The sequence below is a fragment of the Elgaria multicarinata genome, chromosome 2, assembly GCF_023053635.1.
Source record: "Elgaria multicarinata webbii isolate HBS135686 ecotype San Diego chromosome 2, rElgMul1.1.pri, whole genome shotgun sequence".
Lineage (NCBI taxonomy): Eukaryota > Metazoa > Chordata > Lepidosauria > Squamata > Anguidae > Elgaria > Elgaria multicarinata.
In genome coordinates this window covers 17,151,316-17,175,652 of record NC_086172.1, presented here as the reverse complement: position 1 = coordinate 17,175,652, position 24,337 = coordinate 17,151,316, and the positions used below count along the sequence as shown (strand labels likewise).

The window sequence follows — 24,337 nt, the reverse complement described above, 5'->3', positions numbered from 1 at the left end:
GGAGAGTCATATATTGTATGTTTCTTTGATGCATTTTTCCTTAATGAATCAGAAGTGGCCAACACCATAAGTTAAAACAATAACTCAATAAGCTTAAAAATAGTTTGACAGCAATGAATACAATGAAGTATTTATAAAGTACTAAAACAGCAGAGAGAAAAGGATAAAAATACTAACCACCATCCAAAAGTAATTTAACTACAGCAATGGAAACCACTACAAAAAAGGGAGCAACCATTTATTGCCCAAAAGTCTTTCTAAAAAGGAAAGGTTTGGCCATCCTATGGAAGGCCATTAGAGAACATGCAAGAAAAGCCTCCTGTAGGAAGGAATTCCAGACCCTAGACACGGTCACTGGAAAAGCCCTCTCCCTGCTTCCAGCTAGATGCATTTCTGGGGCTGGTGGAACACACAGGAGGGCTTCTGAAAATGATCTTAATAGGGGGAAAGCGCATGCAGAGGAAAGGCGTCCTTCAGATATCTTGTTCACAACCATAAACAGCTTTAAAGGTCATCACCAGCACTTTGAGTTGGGCCCGGGCAATAATAATAATAATAATAAAAGTTCTAAGTCTAACAGTACAATGGTCAAATTACTACAATGTTTAAGCGATGATGATGTGAGAATCTGTAAATATTTCTCTGAAATTACATTTCTGTGGGTTGTGCGAGAAGGGGGTTGGGTAAAGGATGCATATCACTCCATCTAATAGTAAGCTCAGATTGTTGAGCAGCAACAGAATTGGAGACAAAATGGAGCCACGGGGGAGGGGGGAGGGAATTGAGCCCCGAGATAAGTAGAAGAAAGCATGTTTTTAAAACCTCAAAGTGGTCACCCTCAAACAACTCCATGAGGACATGCTCAGTAACTGCTAGAAGCCATGGGATGTTGAGTATCGGGAAAAGAAAGTGAGAAAACTGGGGCTGGGGAGAATGAATTTGTCTTCTTGAGTCCCTTGGAATATAGTAGATGGAGGAAGGCATGGTTGTCTGGCTGGCATCCTGAAGAGAAGCACTCATGTATGGGGGATAAGGACAGACTGCAACATTTTGTTGCAGTCCCACATCTATGCAATTAACTTTGATTTTATGGTGTGAAATGCTGGCAGGCTTAAAAAACACTTCTTTTTAAAAAGACAGTTATTTTTTTATAAGACAAAAGAACTCCAAAGATAGAAGGACATGTTTTATTGTCCTCTTTGAAACAACATCATTATCAGCATGAAGAGATTTTTTAAGGGCAGATGATCCACCTACTTAGTTATACAAGAACCAGGAAGTAATGCCAAAGCAGTGCAGCAATGCAAGGAAGAACAGGTCTTCATTCCATAGCAACAGGACAAATCAGTATCTGGGATGGAGCAGTAGCAACTACCTAATAAGACAAATCAGTCACAGTTGTCTGTACTGCTGCCCTTTACCACACAGTTCAAAAGTAGGGAAACTTCTCCACATGAACCACCAAATATGTATTTAAATTAAGGAATTTGCTAAAATGAGATGTGATGATGGCCTCTAGATTAGTGGGCTTTACCTTCCTGGTGAGGCCTCTGGGTAGCCTTTTTGGTGGTCTGAGGCAAAGGGCACCATTTTGAGATGGGGCAAACAGATCTGTACACCAGGGCTATCTATAGATTAACTGCATAGGGACATAGTTTTTGTGGGTAGAAAAGCAGACTAAATGAACTTGAATAAAACACCTGTAGTCTATCACCCACTGAAAAATCTCCGTCTAATTTATTAAGAGGTTTCTGACATGCATACATTCATGGTGCTGAGTGCAACATAAAATGGTTCTGCTAAGCAAAACCCATGTACACACTTCTTCTTTTTAACTCTTGGTAGATCTCTCATTGCCTGTCTTAATGCACACTTATTACACATATTCTTCTTCTAGAAGCGCAGATCCTTTATATGGACCCTCTAAATAATAGATGGAATAGATGTTCTTTCCCAAACAAGTTACTATTGTTTACTTATGACTGCACTGTATTCCATCCCACCTGCATCTGTTGGCATCAGAATGATGAACTTAAATGCAGAATGCAACATCAGGTAGTCAGGCTCTGAAATATATTTTCTGTTAGGAGGACTTTGTGGATGAAAAGTTGTAAGCTAGAATAGATAATAGAATCATAGAATAGTAGAGTTGGAGGGGGCTACAAGGCTATTGAGTCCAACCCCCCGCTCAGTGCAGGGATCCACCCTAAAGCATCCCTGACAGATGGTTGTCCAGCGGCCTCTTGAAGGCCTCTAGTGTGGGAGAGCCTGTTTGGATCCAGAAGTCATTTCCCCTCTGATCCCCATGTTACGTTACCGCGAAACACCCTTGTCTTCCTCATAAGGATAGCGGTGAACAATGTGGAAACTACAGTCTTGACAAATCTTTAATGGAGAGGGACAGGATGGAAAATAAAGTGCATGGACCTCATTCAGATTATGTTAAGGTATGTCTTGCAGGTATTTGTCCCATGTTGAAGAAAAGCAGAAATAAAAGGACAGTTTTCACATTTCCCTATGGCCACACTGAAGGACCTCAAACCAAGGCATGTGCAAGATCACTAAAACTATTTGCTTTCCCCTTTTGCCATCACATTACTAGAATATACATTTTCTCACTAGAATGGAATCATCTATCACCTACCTATGTTTTTGGAACATAAAGTTATCTCTTTGACTGCCATCATGGCAATTACAATGGGAGAGAATGAGCATGCTCTGTTTTTACCAGCTCTACAGCTCTTCTGAGCCATTTCAGGGGGGGTTTCAAAACAATATTGCACAAGTTCTCTTTAAAGGCATTGCTCAATTACATGGTATCTGATCCTCTGTTCTAATTTAGATTGCACTTCTACACATTTTAAGTATGGTTAAATCTGATTCCAGTTGTAGGTAATAACAAGGCAGAGGGCTTCATTTGCTGCTATTGGGCAAGCTCCATTTCACTTCAGCATGTTCAGTACCATTAGTATACAAAACGTGTGTACACTTATAAGTGTTATAGTGGCAGGAGAATATTGGGACTACGTCTTTGATATTTGAACAGGCAACATTCCATGTGGCCCTCAAATTTCCACAGCCTTGTTCAGAATTCACAGGGAAAGGAAGCAACACTCCACTTGATTATCCAGCCCCCATAAATTCAGCCAAACCTGTGCTCAGAGGCTAAGTGGGTACAAATTGTACACCTGTAGGCTTTCTCAATGTGATCTGGTGCTCTACCAAATCCAGGGTCCAGACTGTGCAGACAGTGCCTACCTTAATTTGTACATGTGTAGGCTCTACAAAAAGATTCATCTGAACACGTGGAGGTCAATACCAGGATGGCACATTCCTACACTCCGCTCCCTGCATGCGTTCACTGAACACAAGTATGACTTCTGAACAGGACTTAGAGGAAATACAAATCATAGCACAGACCATATCACTTGAAGCATGTTCCATCTGTGAATAAGCATTTTATTTCGGTAATGCGTGCTTATGTGAGTTGTGTTTAGCAGTTTCCTAATATTGCAAATCCTCCTCCCATCCGAATTTTTAAGATTTGGGCTATGTTATTCAAAGAAAAGGTTTTCATTCAATTGTATCAGGAAGTATTTCATGCTCACAGGCCATGGAAGGGGAGCAGGCAGGCTAATGTTTCTCCTGGATCTAGCATGTTTGTTCATATTATAAAATACATTAGAACACTGGTGAAGGAGATTTTCCCTTTGAAGAATAGTTAAAGAGGGTAACATTTTTGCAACAGTGGGGGAGTAAATGTGCAGGTAAGTGCATGAAGGATTTGCGTCCATGTCAGTGGTGTTCACTGGTGGGGCTGGGGAAACTCAAACTGGCAATCCCTACTCAGTTAACTAATACATCCTTAGTAAAGTAGTAAAGTTGCCATGGCGATTCTAATCCCATGGCAACTATAGCATCTAGGTCAGCTGTTAATCGGAACTCTGGAGTTGCAGAAAAGAGAACACAACGATGAAGTAAGAGCTACCAACTGAGCACCCTCAAGGTAACATCAAGAAAATGGTATTGTTGGCTGTAAGAATTGATCCAGGTTCATGCCTACTGCTTGCTACACACCTGGACCCATTTTTCAGCAATCATTGCCTTTTTAATGTCCAAAAAACGAAAGGGTTTTTTAAGAAAAAAGATGGTTTCAACAAACCTCTTCACATGCTTGCTGATATTTCTCTCTGTTGCTACTTCAGGAATAAAATGCACAAGAGAATCAGAATGAAGTGACATGCAGTTGCTATGATACTATTTCATATTGTGTTTTATGACTGCTTCCTCACTCTGCAATAAATAAGGCCCAGGCTCCATAATTTATAGCACAACATAAATCCAGATATACAGAGTGCACAGAACATTAGAAAAGATACAGTAGAGGTGAAAAAGCATAACATACTGTGAAGATTATGTCACTACAACCTGTCACTAGCTCACAATTTCCCAGTTATCTATTGCCACAGCTGCCCTCAAAATCTTTCCAGATTTAACAAACACTTAAGGTAGTGTTTTCAAGAGAGATTAGTGTGAAATTGCCTTACTCTGCCCTTGCTGATCCAGAACATTCTGAGAACAACTGAGCTTATACTGATGCTTCTGGACACCCAGTTCCATTCCAGAAAAGGTTCAGCAGTCTTGGGTTTTCATTGTAGGTTTCATGTCAACTTTCTGCATTTGGAATGCATTTCACCTTTAAAAATGCTGGAACACGTCCTGGGAACAATATCTTATTGTATTTATATCGTGACATTCTTCCTTGGGGCCTGCAGAGGCATAAACAGGGTTCCCAAGTGACGTCTCATTTAGGCACTGGCCAGAACCATACCTCTTTTTTATTTTAGTAAGGTTATTGTGTCATGTGCACAGAACTGAAATCCAGGCATTAGCCATTTTAAGATCAGTTACAGTTAAAGTATAATTATGTTTGCTTGTTCCCATGGCAGCCTTTTATAAAGTGTTTAGTCACAAATATTACTCAGTGTCAGAAGTAAAAAAAATGAATTTGCTAAAGCCTCCAGGAAAGCATAAATCCCTGACTAGCAGCTAAGGAAAAAAAAACCGGAAACATGACAAGTTTAATAATTTCATTGGAAAGTGTTTAAAAAAATATAAGAGAACATTTTCTATTGATTACTGTCAAGTTATTTCAGAGAAGAGGCCAGGTCAAAATGGAGGCTGAACAGCACAACATTTTTATTTTTTATTTTCTCAGTATTTTAACACCTAATTTAACTTAAATTTAAACTTCGCTGTTTTAATCTCATATTTTAACCTATATGAATTTTTGCTGTGTGGTTTTATTCTGGTTGTGCTTTTTATATTGTATTTTGTATTTGTGTTTTAAATTTGTAGGTTGTTTTTATGCTCTTCATGGTTTTAATTTTTGTGAACCACCCAGAGAGCTTCGGCTATTGGGCAGTATAAAACTGCAATAAATAAATAAATAAATTGCTAATAACAGTTTAGAACAGCAGCATAGACAACCACCTCCATTCAGGACATAGCACCACCTGTGGTTGGAACAACAATATAGTAATTAAACTTTCTCATTGAGAGGCTCCACACAAAGGCTTTTTATCTCATGATTTTATCAGGACATCTGCTTTCATATTCTTTGTGGGATTAAGACTGACCCTTTACAAGCACTTCCCTTCTAACTTTTTTCCCTTTATCTGCGAGTTCTATAGTTTCATTATACAGCCACTAGATGGCGCTTTTGTTATAGTGCCAAAGACAAATTCAAACCAATTCAAACTGGATATTTTTATTACCGCAATATTTCCATTTCAAATTAATGGTCGGAAAGCACAGGAGAGGCCTTGGAGGCTGATGACATCATGTAAAGGACCCGCAACCTTCCGTTGAGTAAGCAATCTCAATCAAAGGATAAAAGCCCATAAGGAGAAGCTCTACATCTACCATATAAGAAATGTAAATTAGCAGGAAAAGAATGTTACCAACACTCCAGCAGTAAAAGCGTCTGTGCTGAAATATTATAGTGTGAAAGAATCAGTAACTGTCAGTAGCTGCCAGTTCCACAGGGTTATGTGCTGCACTGTGGCAGAAAGGTCACCCCATTATACATACTTCCAAAGAACCAACAGCACTACTACACTCAAGAAAAAAAAGAAATGTTGGCAATAGTGCACAATTCCACTAGTTCATCTATGTAAAAAATTATGACTCTGAAAACGGACTAGACCACTGGTGCCCATTTTCAGAAAGCTTGTATAATGCATCTCCAAGAATCAAAAGTTACTAGCAATAGAAACATCAACTAGAATTGCTGAGGCAGAACCCAGGGCATATATGGTAAAAGGAGTATTTTCTGAGAGCTCATGTTGCTTTGCTATGCTATACACAACTCATGATGTCTTATACAGCCAATCGCAGAACTAAAATGGAAAGAATTTCAAACAACTACTGCAGGTTATAGACTCTTGCAAATCTTTTTTTTTAATCCACATTTTTTTGCAGGGCTGGACAGACAGAAGTAGTAATAAACATAAAAATATAAGCCTAAGGAAAAATTACTGTGGGATGTGGTTCATTTGTTTTTTTATATATATATGCGCCACCCTTCAATGAAGCTGAAGTATATTAGCTGCTCTCTTAAATTTTGTTTCTGTACTATGGCTGTATTATCACTTCTATGATCACATTTGGAGTTTAACCAGTAAGTACTAATCTAAACTCTTGCCCCATTGTAATATTGGTTTCTTTTCCATGCACAGAAAGCTTGTCAACAGCATTCTTCTCTATGACCTTCACAGAGTTGGGTACAATGAAGAAATTCCTTCTGCCTACCCCAAACAAAATTAAGTAGTCACTTTCAAACTTCTCGTGTGTGTGTGTGTGTGTGTGTGTGTGTTTAGGGCATATAAACCAAGGGCTAACAAAACCAAAATATATGAAGCTGAGAGAACCAAATCAAAGGTACTTCTTCAGCAGTTCTCCTGCTCCTGTAGACGGATTCCATTATATTTTACTCATTTGCAGATACTTTAAGTCTAAATAGTTTTTCTTGTATGTTCTATTCTACATTCGAAGCAGAAGCCCAAGGAACAAAAGACTGAGGGGAGAACTACAAATTACAAATGCTTCTCATCCCCACAAATTCTGATTTCACTTATCTGTATTTACGTGATAATACTGACGAGGGTGGGTGGGTAAGGGGGTATTTGGAAGGAAGAACTGGCAGGCAGGATGGCTGATAAGAATCCCACTGATTCTCTCAACCAAATGTCCCCTAAGCTATTTTTAACTGAGTTTCCCTGACATGGTTCCAAGAGTGCAAATAAGCCCAGCAGTAAGGTGGGCGCCCCGCACCCCAGCTTGCTTGTTGGGTTTAAAACAATTCTGGACTTGTGGATTGCACTGTCTGAGTGGAAAAGGAAAGACCACATCTTTCATTCTCAATTTCCCATCTGCAAAATGAGATTTCTCTTTACAGGAAAAAGAAAGAAAGGTTGTAAAGAGGAATGAGGTAAGGATTTTGTGATCTTTTCTTTTATATTTTGTAAAACCAAACACATACCATACAATCTTGTCATAGGTCGAACCCAGAAATCAAATTAGAAAATAAAGGAGGTATTTTGAGATATTAAAAAGCGCTTGTTTAATTATGGTGGCAGTGCATAGTGTGGTCTAGTGTGGCTTTAAATGTAATGTACCTTTCCCCACCCCCGTTCGCTTTCATATGTTTTTATCTTGTTTTATCTAAATACTTAAAGCTCAACTAGGCAATTAGTTCAAAACAGCTGCATGGGATTGGTAACTGGACAGGGGAACCAGCATGTGGGAAGGTTGCTTTTAATTATTTTTTGTCTAGCAGTCTTTCCCTTGTCTAAATCAAGGCTCCTTCCTTCCGCCGCCCCACCCAAAACCTCACGTTAGCTCAGTCAGGAAATACAAAAATGCTCATAAACATAGGAGGAAAAGGTTAAACGCACCTCCCCACTTCAACCGACCCATCGCTACTTACCTGGGAACAAGCCCCACTGAACGCAATCAGACTGATGTCCGTGGGCTTGCGCTATTAAGCTTGGTCTTGAAGACAGCTTTCCTACATGGCCTCCATTTCCCTTAGACTAGGATTCTTTCAGCCCCTCAACTAGGCCGGAATTCCTTACCAGAGTCTTAGAGTCTCAGCCATTACCAAAGGCCCAGCGATCACTTCCCTTTTCCTGTTATCAGCTGAAGTAACCGAAACCAGGATCCTCTAGTACTTGACTGGCAGCAGGTGTGCTTGGCTAAGACTGTAGAGGCTCTACAACCGCAAGCAGGTTTATCAAGCTCCTGGGGTGGGCAACCGGACATGATGACTGGGTTCAGGCTTGAAGTCAGAAAGCCTGCCAGCCTGCCAAAGCAGAACTAGCTGCAGGTGCTGAGAAGTGTAATATAACCCATGCTGCCTCTGTGAAACCCTGGGGCCAGCCCAAGTCATTTTGCTGTCTGGAGTGAAGGACAAAATAATGCTCCATGCCATATACAGAAGTTGACCAGACTGGCTGCTGTGTCTTATTTCAACAAGGGGAGGCCTTCCACCCACCCCTGAGGGCAGAAGAAGCTTAGGATGGGCCGCCTGGCACAGAAAAGGCTACCTGGTACTCACAGCTCTGTCCTGCAATCCCTTCCCATCTCTCAGTCATCCACTGCCTGAAGCGGCCATGTCACTCTAAGGGCTGGCCCTGAATTATATAATCAGGAAGCCTTCATAAATGACAGAATCATACATCCTTCCCAGGCCAGGAAAAGGCCCCTGGTTTGTTATTTTGATTGAATCACCCTGGTATTGCCTGTGGCATGAAATAGTACCAGATAGAAGAGAACAAACAGCATAAAGAAAAAAGTCAGTGTGCAAGCAATTAGATGACAAGCGATTTTATTTTGCAAAACAATCACTATACAGCAACAAATACAATTGCAAGTTGGATTGAAAAACATGAACTACCTACCACCAGCCATTCAAGAAATGCCTCTTTTATGGTAACAGGCTCTAGAATTGTCAGGAAAAATAAATAACCCCAAAGGCTTTGTAACAGCATACTGTATTTCTTCTTTTTTAAAGAAAGGAAATGGGGGGCGTGTGGGGTGGATCCCAGCACACAGAAGATGATTTTAGATTTCTCTTTGCTAAAGTTGAAATGGCTGCTAGGCCTGAACTTAATGAATCTGCATCATCGTCATTGTCATCCTATTTATAAGGGAATTTGCTTGGTTACCCAGTTAGTTGTGAGCAAGCTCTAACACAATAACTGACTAGGAGTGCACGGGGTGTGACTCATCAAGCTGAACACAACCCACCAGTTATGCACAGTGCTTTTCCAGGGCCCAATGGCTGTCCTGTTTTTCAAGTTCTAGGGAGGCAACAAAACCAGAACGCTTATCAAGTTGCTTGTGGCCTATGTTCAGCCTGGCAGGCCAGAAATTGTAGGCCTGGCTGCTGCTTCATCATGTCTCGCAAAGGTGATTTGTACTTGTGCACTTGATGTCTTTTAGAAGGGATTCTGGAATCCAGTATGACAGAACAGACCCTTGTATGCTAACCATAACATGGTAGTCCACCTTTTGGATCCTTTTGAGGCACACACTAGGCAAACATATATATTTGCAAACAGCCATAATGAACAGAAAGGTTGCAGCTGTATATGAGCATACTGTTAGGTGTCTAATGCCATATGATCTGTATATAATATTCCAGTAGACAGGGACCACCTTCATAATTAGCAGCTTGAACTATTGTTGCTGGACAAAGTTCTGCCTATATTTTTCAGTCCCTTCATGCCTAGGATTACACAGAAGCAGATACTATGTAGGTAGAGAGAAACAGAGGGGTCCTACCTTCCAAAGGGACAGATTTATTCTTGCCTGAACGATCTGTGTTGGTCTTAAACATTTTTACTCGCCTTATCTGTGAATTTTATTTATTGTTTATTTTGCTTGAGCTTAGAGCTCGCTAGTCAAGGTTACTGTGCCAGGGCTCAATAAATCTGATAAAGACATGCTTTCCAGATACTTAAATGAGGTATAATCCAGCACAAGATTTTCCTGCTGAAATGAATAGCAGTAGAGCTCTTCCATTAATCATGTTCATTTCAATAGGGCTTGTGCAAGAGATCTACCCACTGAATGGTGCCATTGGGTTTTAAATCAAGCCTATGCTGGGGAAGTTAATTTTTTTGTTAACCTTTCCTGCCTCCCCCTCCTCCCCCCACCATCCCCAGTGAAAATCTAGAGTCCTGTAACATAGCGTGTGCATTTCTTATATTACAACATGGTGTCCTGCTGGCTTCTCAACTTGTATGACTTCATCAAACTTTGCAACTCTTTCTATGGAAGGACGATTATCGATTACAAGGACTTTGCTTTTAAAATGAGAAAGATAAATTTGCAGCATGAAATTAATGACTCGGCGGCTTCGGACACGTATATTCAATAAATAACTTCACCATCTAGAATGTGTTTATATCCCAAAAAAGCAGAATACAAAATAGTCACAGATTAAACACTGTTCTGACTGGCTGACACTCAGCATCAGTCCTCGTGAGGTCCAGTAGTACCTTGGGCGCTCTCTTGCTCTCAGATTGGAAAAAAGGCGTAAAAACATTGAGAGGCTAATCTGCAAGAACCAATAGCATAGAGCCAGAGTGACGTTTCATTAAGAATATGACTCTTTTGCCTTTTCATATTTTTTCCTGAATCAGTGGCAAGGAGCCCCAGTATATAGACCCTTGGTCTGAATTAGCAGGGCTCTTCTTATGTTCTTAAAATGTGTGTTTCTACATTGGATGATTATTCTAAGCAACATCACATCAATCAAAGGGTAGAACAGTCCTCCTGATGCACTTTAGATTCTAAGCTAACATTTTTCTTAACTATATGACTGCATTATAAATAGTATGGGGCATCTTATGAGTCAGCTTTTAAGATGCAATATGTTAAGAGTATTTAGGGTTTCGTTCATCCTCAAATCATTTGAACAAGCTCTAGTATAATACACTGTGAGGGGTATTTACCTGTTCCCATCCATTTACAAATGAGAGCCTATATAATTTAGGAAGCTTATGTTTCAATTAGGATCTAATTTAATTCTATGAAACTCCATACTGTTCTGGAAATGTTCTGGAAGAAATGTTCAGAGTTAGATCATTAGATTCTAATGAAAGCTTATGCCATGATAAATTTGCTAATCTTTACAGTGCCACAAGATACTTTGCTTGTTCATACCTTTGGTGTTTTCCTTCTTTAAACATTTATTTAAGCATCAATCTTGGATACACACCAGGTAAATTAAGATGTTTAAGAGGTAGCCCTTTTCAAACAGCTTCCATCGCACAAAGCCATCCTAATGAACCATTCATGTACAGAGGAACTTGAGAGCATGCAAAAGTTATATAGGAGTTTTCATAAGGGAAAGAGCAATCAATCTGCAGGTTGAAATAGGTAACTGAATTATCATCTAGTCAAAACTAGCATATATAACATGAGTAGACTATTGTCCACTAATGTGCCATATTACCATACCACCATACCACATGTCTGCATGTAGTAGTGGTGTAAATCCCATAGATTTCAGTTGTTTTAATATTTAGGTGTCCCTGCCTTATTTTTTTATTCTACACACTTGTCATATACTTTTTATATTCAATATATTCTTTCTGCAGATTTATCTATCAATTCTATCACCTTGGTGATGTTGTATGAGGAGCTTATTTAATTATGTTACCAGTCACCAACATGCGTTACATATGCATCTTCTTCTATCTGAGGCACCTGAGCATATCTATGCAAAGATGTCATTGAAGGAATGGAATGATTTCTATTAAAACTCCCCCTTTGTTTCTTGGAATTTCAACTTTAGCAAAAGAAAAAAATAAATAACTTTAAACTTCACTCTTACTGCAGGATTTTTTTTTTAAAAAAAGCAAGAACAAATACTTATTTTAAAGTTTGTTTTTAAACACAAAATCTTAAATCCCCAATCAAATTTTGGAAACCATTAAAAATAATAATCACAGACCCCATAAATTCAGCCATGATGAAGAAAAAGAGAATGAGGAAATGAGGAGAAAGAAGGGAGAGTATTTTTTTCTTCTAATATCACAGAACAGACTTGCATCTGGCACTAAAACAGGGTAACAGTTTTGAGATGTCACAGAAAGCAATTTCATGCTAAAAGTTCTTTGCCTTTTTTGTCTTTTTTAAAGTCAGAATAGGGAAATAAAAACCCTGCTAACATCTACTTTTACATACCTAAAATTGCAACACCAAAGGGTGCAAGAGACACAGATACTGTGAATAAAGTAGAATATTCAAATATGAGAGGGCGTATCACAAATGGTCACAGAGAAATATATATCTATAATAATACTGTATCAAACAGATGAAAAGGATGTGAAACCAGTAGTGTAGACACGAACCTAGCTGCTTAACCAACATTCTAATCAGACACAATTCCATTGCTTAGTTTCAGTAGCTGCTTTCAAAAAAAGAAAAATGCCACTTCCCCAATACAGTTCATATGATTTTTCTCCCCGACTACTTTCTTTAATTATTAGTTAAATAATTTATTGGAATCAGCTATACACTGACATAATTATCCAAGTTCAACAACATTAATAACTTAATTGACTCTTTCTTCTACCCATTTATATAAAATAACCCCACCCCACATAACCACTTCCGGAGCTTTGACATTTTTATTTGCCCTTCTGTCTGGTACACAGACTCTCCTGTTTAATTTAACCTGTTTATAAATTACAGTGGGAGATGTCCCTTAATTCCATCCATCAACAAAACAGTAAAATGAGCAACTCAAGGTATTTAACAAGGCTCTTCAAAAAGTGGTGGATGGCCTTCAGGCACATGAAAGGTAAAAATGCATTGTATCATAGTACAGTACTCCATGCAAGACAGAGCGGAGCAACAATAATTGTCCAATGTAATATACTGCAATTGTACCCACATAAAAGCCAGTGTCTTCCTGCTGTAAATGGAAATCAGGCCAATTTCTGCATCTATATATATCTTTTCCCCAGTTTTTATTTTATGGTTACTACAGTCTTGGGATGTGACTTAATTTTAGACATGGTAAAGAATGAATGTTAACACCTGCTCAGAGCCCATTCCTGGCAAGAGCTCATGCCTAAATATTATTACTTCAAACACTGCTAAACGAAGCAAATTCATAAGCCCTGTTTAGCTAGGGCTGCAGTGACGTCTTCAGCGAGGGTAGCAAGCTGAGGAGATTCAAGCAGGTTGATGCTGCCAGAGGATGAGACATTGCTGAGCCTCCTTGGGGAAGCCACGCTGGATCTGCCTGGTGACTGTGTGATGATCTCAGCTCCATGGTCCACACGGGCCTTAGCATGCTCTCGGAAATTTAGCTTCTGGCTGTCAATCTGTGCAAGGAAAGGAGACTTATAAAGAAAATACAGCAGCTAGGGATGTCTGAATCTCTGTTGAGGAATTGTGCCAATTTCATTGATATGCTGCCTTTAGAAGTGCTGCAGTTGTTTCCCGGAGTGGGACATCCTCCAAATTCACCTCAAATTTCTCTTCAGTCAAAATTCAAACGCAGACTGGAGATGTCCCTCCTCTATGAGACGTTATGCTAACTCTTGTCAAAATCATTTCCCCGAAACTTCTACAGATGTTTGTCTAAACAGGGCTCTTCAAATTCACCTCATATTTCTCTTCAGAGAATTTTATTGGGAAATTCATAGGGAACTCAGAGATGTGCAATTTAACCTCCTTCATATTTTATGTCTCATCACACCATTCCAATTTCACTGACCCCCCTTTTTTATTTAGATACCAAAAAGAACATTTCTATCTTTTAACAGAATTTTTACTAACAAATTGTATGTATTTAGTTAAAAACAAACATTAAAAAAAACTCTGTTAAAATAGCGGTTTGAAATTATTTGATCATGTGTTAACATTTTTGGGTACTTTTTGTCATAAAATGGATGAAAATCATTTATAGTAGTATTCCTATATTGTCCAATTATTGAATAGTAAGCTTGTAGAGATACAAAATAAATGAATAAACAAACAAACAAAATTGTTTTCTTTGGAAAGGTTTGGAAGAGTGAAAAGTGAGTTAAACAGTTAAGGGCACAATCCTATGCATGTTTGGACAGAACGAAGCCCCACAACTTCCAGCATGGCTGACTGGGGAATGTTGGGCGTTCCGGTAGTTTGTTCTGTCTAAATTTGCATAGGACTGCACCCATATTCTGTTTGAAAGTTTTTAGTAGTAACATTGTTCAAATAACAGACTATAGTAAGCTATTTTATGTCTAAAGGTTCTTCTGAGATGTCGTTCCTTGCTACAACTCAGAAATGGAACTGAGGCAAAATCTGGCAAGTATATTATGGAGTCTCGTGGGTCATGGGCAAAACCTGGTAAAATCTTATGGTACATTGGTATAATTGGCAGTTGCATAGATAAGATTAATAGCATTTAAATATATATGGGATAGCTCTGAAGGTTACTGGCGTTTGCTAGTTACCTGTCAAAATGCAGTTTTATTGGTTGAAGAAGTAAATGGCACCTCTTTTAAACAATTCAGATATGAATGTCCTTGATAGAGATGTGGCAGGATTTACTGCCCAGGGACAAGCCCAGACTGCACCAGGATTAAGGCTGGTTCATGTCATAATCACACTGAGAGCTAGCTTTTCAATCCATGCAGCGTTTTCTTTTGCATATGCTTAATATGCTTGGAGCAAAGTGGCCATATGCATTGGGCCCACACCACAAACAGTCCTGCAGAGTGCACACGCTTCCCCCTCCGGGCTTGAGGTATGAAGGCCTGGAGGCAGGGGGCGGGGAAGCAAATGGGACATTTTTGGAAAACTGGGTGGGTGGGATGAAGTGAGGCAGAGGAACTATTTCAGCATGTGTGAAATACTCTTTAATAGTAGGGGGTCCAAATACATTTTAACAGCCAATATATTACTGCTGCAAAGCATGTAGATCCAGGTTCCAGAGATAGTAATATTAGTGATCATACGCTTGGTACTTCATTTTTCTGGATTATTACACTCTCAGTATTTGATGCTGGAAAATTACTTTCAAAAGTAACAGCTATTTTGTGCAAACTGAGGCCTTAGCTAGACCTAAGGTTTATACCGGGGTCGTCCCTGCCTGCTCCCGGAATATCCTGTGTGTCATTTACATGAACAGGGATGACCCCGGTACGATCCCGGGATAAACCTTAGGTCTAGCTAAGGCCTGAGTGTTTGCCAAATGATTACTTCTGAAACTTAATGATAAGGTGTTTGTCCAATACAGCCCTCTTGGTTTTCCCTCCATCTTCTTTATCAAGTAGAAAATACATATATGCATATACGTATACATATATACATATATGTTTGAAAATACATATATGCAAACACGTTACAAACTATCCTATGAAAAAGTTAAGAAGTTGTTTGTAAACTACACAGGTGATCACTGCACCCGAAATTATAATCAATGCTCAAAATATTGCTGTCTTGTCCAAGCAAGTTCCCCTGAGTTGCTGGGTCTGCTCACTGTTGAGGCCAATCCCAGAATTTCCTGAGCTTGATGGACAAATGAGAGTAGCAGCTACTGGGTTACTCTGGCAACTGCTTTACCTTTGTGGATGTTGCTGCTACTTGCTTGTTCATCTCAGGAGTTTATTTATTACATTTATATCCCACCTTTCTTCCAATGTGGAACTCAAGGTGGCTAGCACTGACCAGCACCAGACCTACCTAACTTCAGCAATGTGGCTGCCTCATATGCCTTCAAACCTTGCCTTGGGACCTGAGTTCCTGAGCCAACTGGGCTGGTAGGAACAGCAGATCCTGAGTTTCTCTGCTAGCTACTTCCATAGACATGGCTAGCACAAGAAACCATCAGAACTGTTGCCTCAAGGCAGTCCAGATCCATTATCTTGGAACCCACTAGCTGCCACCATTAGATCTTTCTGCAATTGCCTGTAGGCAGTTAATAGAGGGAACTGTTGCCACTACAAATTTCCACTTATTTTACAAGTCTTTTAAGATTGACCACATAACACACATTGTGCTATTTATCTTTTCTGCCTCAATGATCATAGAAGTATTTCTATGCAGCTAATTTCATAGCCCCTCTTTCAGTAATTGCTTCGCGTATAATGGCAATATATGTTGAATATGGGTTGTTGACAGGATGGGCAGGTTCGCATGTCACTTTAACCCATTGGGGTTTAATAAGCTATGCACAGAAGCTTATTTTTCCTGCCTCTGGTTGGCCTGGTTTGGTGTAGGGGTGCCTTTTTCTGTCTCCTGTCTCTGCCGGTTCCCTGGCATTCTCTATGCAGAGTTGATCTTTAGCCATTTCCCTGCACCCCCATCACTTCCCCCTGCCCCACCCGCCAGTCATCCCGATTCTCAAAGACTCCCTTCCTGCTCCACAATCCCCTCCACCCTTTGCAGCTATGCCCCTCCATGGGGAATGTGCAGGGATTGTAGCGCAGGTGAAAGTCTTGGGCAGGAGGGCGGGTGAGCTGTAGCTGAGCCCTTCTCCAAAGGAGGGGGGGAAGGGCACAGTGAGCAGCACAATCTGCTGCTAGGCAGATCAGGGAAACAAAAATTGCTCTAGAGGAGCAGAGCAGTGGCAGTGCTTTTGACTGCTCTTGCCCAGTGATTCTGTAGGTGAGCAATTTAATCCATGCTGCGTATGCTAACCCACGACAGGTTAGAGCTCACAGATGACACGTTCACCCATCATAGGTTTAATAAACCACCAGGGTTTGTTTAACCCATTGTGGGATGGAAAAGAGCTCGCCACTGTGGTTTATTTAACCCATCGTGGGTTAACGTAACGTCCAAACCCAGTCGATGAGTATGGACTGTCACTGAATCGTGGGTTGTCGTTATGTGTAAACCCTGCACTATGGTTTAAGTATGGGTTGTGAACCATAAACAACGCAGGCAGAGAACCAGAACTCATGGTTTGTTGTTGGGTTGTGAATTCTGCATTGTTCATGGATAACAACCCATAGTTCAACCATAGTGTTGGGTTCACATGTAATGACAATCCACAATTCAATAACCCATGGTTCAATGGCAACCCATACTCATCCTGTGCTTTGGTTGTCATTATGTGTGAGCCAGGAACTTGCTATCCTTTCTTCGTGCAGTATCCATGAAATGAAGAATAATTTGAGGATAAGTTGTCCCATTGATTTCAATGGGACCAAAGTTCAGCTAACTTTATCTGAATACAATCCAAGGTATTCACAAGTTCATGGATAATACATAGAATGATTATGTCAATATGTAGACAGTCTAAATGTCTTACCTTAATGTTACCTCCTCCAGGTACATGGTGAGCATTGTCAAGTGAACCAACCTTGGCATGGGCCTTTTCTTTAAAATCCAGTCTCACACTCTCAATTTTCACTCGTCCCCCACCTGTATGTTATGGGCAGAAAATGAGACTGAAAAAGGCAAAACTCTCCTATGTCTTGAAAAATACTTTTATTTGGAGCAGATGTTAACAAAACAAGTAGGAGTACAATGGGTAAAGCATGTAGGAAGAGAGTGACCATAAAACATGCCCCACTTCAAGTAGCTTTTAAAAACACCCACTTAACCCACCTTGTCACATTTTGCCCTGTTTTAAAAAAATATTCAATAATTCCTTTGTCACAATTAGATCTCACACACCTCACTAAATGTGGGACAAAGGTGAGGGAGTATCTTAATTACTGAGCCATTGCAATATTTAAAGCTTTATCCAATTCTTATTGTAATAAAATAACTAGGAAATACTGAACGGGTCTAAACTTAAACCTCTATTGACAGGGGAGGGTAAAATGAATCTTAAAACTTCTGCATCAGTCCTCCAGAAGTCTATTTTCCAGATAGTATTCCACCATGATGAGGTAGGAACTGCAATGTGAAGTCTCAGGATCCATCTGCCCACCCCCAACTTTAGTGAAAGTTCAATGTTTTTATTCTTACAGCTTTTGGGGTCAATTCTACCCCCATTTGAAATGCCAGAGGTAAGTGAAAAACCACACATAGAAGGCACTAGGGTTCAAAATGACCCTGCCAGATGTTACTTAAACTTATTAGCTACTTGTCATGTCTGCAGATGCTTAGGCCAGAACTTGTTTTTGTTTCGTGTGAGAGAAACCTCCCCACAATATTTTGTCTACTTTCACAATAGTCAAATTAATGACTTTGAACAACATCACTACAAACGCTAATAGGGCTCAATAGTACTCCACAGGTTTACAAAACTCTTCTACAAACCTGCATTCTAAAACTTTATTCCTAGTTAGAATTTTTCTTGTCACCCAGCAAAACTGTTTTCTCATCAAAAATATTATTTTGCACAAAACCTACTAATCTGCCTTTTGTGGTCATTGCAACTACATCTGTAAATATTGGGAACCAGCCTGCACCCTCATCTGATCAGGTAGCTTCACAATACCAACTTTCACCCAAGGATTTTTAGATTACCACTTCTCTCTATTCACAGAAAGATATTTGCAAAATGTGTTGCTGAGGGCTGCCATCAGGTGTCTTTGCAACGTCAGAGCAGCTGAAAATTTAGGGCCAGATAGTGGCTCAGAAATGAACACCACACTTTAAAGTTCTAGATGGAATATAACTAATAACTTTTTCACCAGTGTGCCACTAGTGACAGGATTAGTCAACAGCAACATTTTTTGGTTTTCCAGAAGATGAGGCTTGTAAAGTTATGTGCCAAAGCAGGGAAGTCATGTACTCCTTTGTTCAGTACATAACAATGCAGCAATCTCAGAGCAGCATTCCAAGCCTGAGATCATTCTTTATTATAATAAAATGAAAAATGATGTGGCACCCTGAGACCAGATGGTCTCCAAATTTACTTCTAAATGCATGATCAAATGGTGGCCAAGGATGTGTGTGTATTTTTTCAAATATAGTGGACCCTGCCTTCTGAACAACTCATGATGGTGCGAACATCCCCAAACGCATATTTTCCTAGTAGGCCTAGGTCTGGATTAGAACAAAACTTGTGCTGAGTCTAGTTATATACCCAGCTTGTGTGGGACACTGAAAGAGGCAACCTTTGAACTGATATGGCCTGTCACTGCTGGCACCAAGAAAAACAGAAAGTGTCACCTCTCTGGGAAACACTATGACAGAAAATTGCAGCAATGATGAAACCATTTCGTCTGTTAAGAACATAAGACCATAAGAAATGCCCTGATGCTGGATCAGACCAAGGGCCCATCTAGTCCAGCACTCTGTTCACACAGTGGCCAACCAGCCATTGGCCAGGGATGAACAAGCAGGACATGGTGCAACAGCACCCTCCCGCCCATGTTCCCCAGCAACTGGTGCACACAGGCTCACTGCCTCGAATACTGGAGGTAGCACACAACCATCAGGGCTAGTAGCCATGGATCGCCTTCGGCTCCAGGAATTTATCCAGCCCCCTTTTGAAGCCATCCAGCTTTGTGGCCATCACTACTGTTCTACTCAAGAAGGTTTGAAATGAAATGTAGCCCATGTACCTATGACTGCAAGGTTTGTGAGATTTATTATTGTTGTTACACAACCCATAATTACTGCACTGTTGTGCTATGCAACTATAATAATCTTATATGTATAATAATAATGTCACAATACTGTTGTATATTTAAAAACTGTGTGGTCAGTAAGCCGCCACATGCTATTCTTGTAAACTTGTGTAGCTTTACATTGTGGGGTGTTTAACCCCAATGACTTATTTACAGCAACATTGTTTTGCTGGAAAAAGAACACCCGCAATTTAGACATGATTTTTTAAACATATAAATGGTGTCATACTTGATACCTTCCACCACATATGTTATTTGTGTGGCTTCCTTGGGGTTCATTTGACCCCCAAACCAGATTGATATAGGGCTTATTCAGACGACCACAGGGTGAGGATTGGTAGGGAATCTATGGAATGTGTGTGGGGGGGTGTAAGCTAACAATGGTGCCCTCTCCCCGTGACTGGGAACCATGCAAGGTTGCGTGGTTCACTTACCTCTCCCCGCTCCATGGGTAAGTTCATGTCCTCCCATTGTGGTGCCTGTGCATTCCAGTGGCTGCCACAGCAGGGATCACATTACATCACATTACATGTGATGGTGATCATAAAGACCAGCCACACTGCCTAGAGCATCACTGGAAGTTCTGGACACGCTAGGTGGCTGTCTCTATGGGCAGCCGCATTCATCAACAGAGCACGCGGATTTAACTATATTGCCCCACAGACGACATAGTAAGACACTCTGGGGGCCCTTCCCCAACCTGCAGAGGGTGGATACTCTACCAAGCATGGGTAGGCATTCCACTCCCCACATGACACTCTAAGCCACCATGGATCGTTCTCAAAAGTGGCCCATGGTGGCTTAGCATTACATCTGAACCCAGGTATAGTCAATTTTTCTATTGGTGGAGAGTTGTTGAACTTTTTCAGCTGTTACTAAATACTTAATTCAGGCATCCGCATCAATTTTCACATACTAAAGTAACTTTCCCAAGGGCTTGGTTGAACATCTAAAGGCATTTCGACGTAAGGTGGTGATGTGCTACTCTTTTGTTGCACAACAGACTGTTGTAGCAGTTAGAAGTGAATGATGGGCAAACTCTACCAGCTGATTTAAGTAATGGATTTGCAAAACAGAACTCTTTTCTCTCCACTCCAAAAAGAAAACAGAAAGAAAATAGTTCAGTTTTTTTCTGAGTCTAATTCTGACATCCAGATCACGTCACTTCAGAAATAAAGTGCAGAAGGTCAGAAGTCCTTCTGCAGACACCACCTTCCCTTCCTACTTACTTGGCCGTGCTGGTGGGCAGGTCTTGTTCTTGGAGGCTCCTTTTCCCCTTCTCCCTCCCTCCCATGCCAGGGATCTTAGGATATGCCGTTTTCCCATGGTCATTATGATGGACATCTGGCACACTGAAAACTATATGTACCTGGGGGACATTGCAGAATTCCATTTCCCCTCCAAACAATTCCAATATTACCTGGCCTATGACGAATATTCTTCAGTGAGCCACATTTGGAAGTCACATGACTCAAGTCTATCTTCTTGGTTACGATTTGAACCTGTTAAAAATTACAAAACATATCTCAGGAACAAGAAAACCAAAACCAGAAAGAAAATGTGCCCAGACTTTGAAAAGATACTGCAAGAAACGAGAGGATTAGAAGAATACAATCATGCCACAAAGGAGGGAAACACCCAGATTAATACAGCAAGTTTTTCCCATTTGGACAATAAACTTAGTAGGACCATGTTAGCCTTTCCATTAGTAAAGTGAAGATTGTAAATCAAGCCAAGATGAGTAAGGTTATTTTCTAAGATGTTTCACATCTTAGCTGGCCTCAGTGGTGTGTGCTGACATCTTTTCAATATTTTTCTATTTCCCTTTTATTTAAGATTTCCGGGATGTCCTGACTTCTACAGTTTATCTGGATTTTTGCCTCGCATATTTTCCTGTGGTCCTTTACTTAGATATAGGTAATTTAGTGGATGCGACTTTGTAAGGTCTAATTAGGCCTGGTAATTAATGTTTGTTTTTAATTAAAAGTTTTTGTTTTGCTTTTCTCTAAAAACAAAAATGGAAATTCTAACCTAATCTTGGGCTCTTGTTCTTACATTACTGAGAAGATAATACTTTTTGTATCCAGCACCTAGCAATGTATGCTAAGTAAATATTAAAACAGCTTTTTTTTTTTAAAAAAAAAAAGCACAAAATCCCTTTGCCTTCTAGGAGGTTACAAGAGTTGTAATTATGATAGATTAAAGAAGCACACTTGTGACCATTTTAGGCCCACCATAAAGTACTTCCATCAATTACTTTGGAGTAAGGTTGTCCAAATCTTCTAGTATATACTGGGACTATTGGCTCACAAATTGGCTGTGATTCTATACTGCTTCTGCTGTGAAGTGAAATCATATTAAAGTGGATCAATAGTTGTAGTAATGTATTCTCACTTTCAACAGTAATGACTGCTACCTGGTGAGGAAGTACTAGCAAATATAAGTGACCACTTTCCATCAAAGCGCATATTACCAGTCTCACCTCCAAGTCATTGAGAATGAATCTGGTAGTCTAATCAAGCTAGTGTAACTGTGTTGGTACCCTTAATATTTCCTCTAATTTCAGGCCTTGTATGGCTCTGGGTTGCTGTTGTTTTCTTTCAAGGCTTTGAATAATAGCGGATTTCATTAGAACCAACGGGAGTAATGCACTCCATTAGTGCCTTGAAGAATAGGGTACTTTGGTTGTGAGGATACATGTCTGCCTCCCTTCTGATTGAGATCAGGAAATTTGCTGTGGTCTGTGAGGAAGGATGGAGCTACCCACCACTCAACACACAATGCTGACACATCACTAGACCAAGGTGACATGTGAAACACGAGCAAAAAGGGAAGCAGTGCTCAGTAAGGAGACAAAGGGCTAGGCTGTGAGAGTGGGGTCACCATGGCCGGTTGGGGTACCTCGTAAGCTACTATCTCTACTTACATTTCCTCCCCCTGCAGAATGTTTGATGTTATCCTTGGAACCACATCTGGACTGAATATCGCTAAAATCAATCTTCTTGTTTAAAATCCTAACCTAAAAGGAACCGGAGGTTAACTTACTATAAAGAGTGTTCTTTTAGTCTACACAGTTCCCAACAGCCAGGGCCCTGCCTGCTGCAGCCAAGGGGGATGTTTGGTTTAAAAGTTATGCACTACTGAGTCAAAGGCCTTTCCGAACAGCCTCTTTCATGAAAAATGTCTTGCCCTTTCTTTTCCATCTCTCTCCAGCTGTCTGCTTGGGAAAGGAAAACAATCATTTCCAACAGCTGATGTGTCCAGGCTGGTGTTTATTATAAGTACTGAGTTAAGCGTTCCTCAGTAGGAAGATGGGAGGTCTCCAGCCTTTGGAAGGAGTAGGGTGGAGTCTGCAGTGGCTGCCTGGGACCTGGCCAGTGGAATCAGTGTACTTAAGGCCTGCTCTATGATTTCCAAGCTATTTAAATATAAGTAACCTACCATCTCTACTTACATTTCCTCCCCCTGCTGAATGTTTGTGTTATCCTTGGAACCACATCTGGATTGAATATCATTTGGGATCCCATTATCAGGTTCCCCTATTTTCAGTGGCATGTAACCTGCCACATGAATTGCAGATCATGACAGAAACAGTCAGTGGCTGGGTTCACACAACACACTAACCCACACTCACTGGTTGAGTGTGGGTTGTTGTTGAACCATGGGTGGTTGTTGTACCGTGGGTTATCGTGATGTCCAAATGCAGCATGTTTTCCGCAGGGTGACTTATTTTCCTTGAACAAGCCATCTTGAGAACATGTGGTTTGTTGTTGGTTTTTCAGGGTAGTTAACAAGCCATTCTGCGATAATCCACCCTGCGGAAAACGTGTTGCATTCAGACAATACAATAACCTATGGCTCAATAACAACTCATGATTCAACAACATTTCACACCCAACCACTGAGTGGGGTTAGCGTGTTGTGTGAACCAACAAATGGGTTGGTGAAAAAAGCAGACTTCCCTGAATTCCTTCTCCATGGCAGAAGTTCCAGACTTCTGAAAACACTACAGAGTGGCAGGGGACCCTGCTGAGTGATAAGCTGGGGTGGGTGTGGGTGGTAGGATTCTCAAAAATTGGGTGGAGGAAACTTCCATGAGTGGAGCTTTTCATTCATGGATCCAAACCATTGTTAATGCCTCTTAGGTGGCAGAGAGACCTACTTTACATACGTATTTCATCCTCTCTGCGAACTGTGGCCCACTGAAGGGGACTGAAAAGTATGAGTAATCCATTAATGAGTTGCATGGTTTGCATACCTGCATAAGTTTGCCTCAGGAATCCCACAACTGTTCTTTAGATCACCACAACATAACAAGACAGGGCAGTGCTGACCCCATAGTGTGGGTCCTTTATGGCTCTTCCAACCTCATGACCATCCCCCCTCCCCAAAACCCCACTTCCCACTTATTCTGTAGTTTCCCTCGTTCCACTCTTGGGTTTCTTCTCCCCTTTCCCCATTTCCTCCAGCTAACTTTACAGCCTCAAATGATCTGGTCTGTGAATGCATAATAGTTCCCCAATTATTCTTCTCCCACATCAACCTTCTTGCCCAATGAAGATTCCCCAGTGGAGGCATTAAAACAAAGGTCTAAGCATTTCGACAAACAAACAAACCTCTGCTGCCTTCTTAACTACTCCTTTCCCTGTTATCTCCTGTCTTCCTCCAACACTTGTATGCTCTAGATACTGGTACACTTCATATATTGAAGCTGCTGCATGGGGACTACC

General features: G+C 40.5%; 1 protein-coding gene across 1 annotated transcript in view; it reads right to left on the bottom strand.

Annotated features, from left to right (window-relative positions):
- Nucleotides 1-12,091: 12,091 nt before the first annotated feature.
- Nucleotides 12,092-24,337, bottom strand: part of MAP2 (microtubule associated protein 2) — a 150,145-nt gene continuing 137,899 nt past the window's right edge. The window contains exons 12-14 of the mRNA XM_063115869.1: nucleotides 21,028-21,109; nucleotides 17,330-17,442; nucleotides 12,092-13,409 (exon numbers count right to left, since the gene is read on the bottom strand). Of these exons, the coding sequence (XP_062971939.1) occupies nucleotides 13,194-13,409; nucleotides 17,330-17,442; nucleotides 21,028-21,109 (411 nt within the window). The 3' untranslated portion in view covers nucleotides 12,092-13,193. The remainder of the gene's footprint in view (nucleotides 13,410-17,329; nucleotides 17,443-21,027; nucleotides 21,110-24,337) is intronic.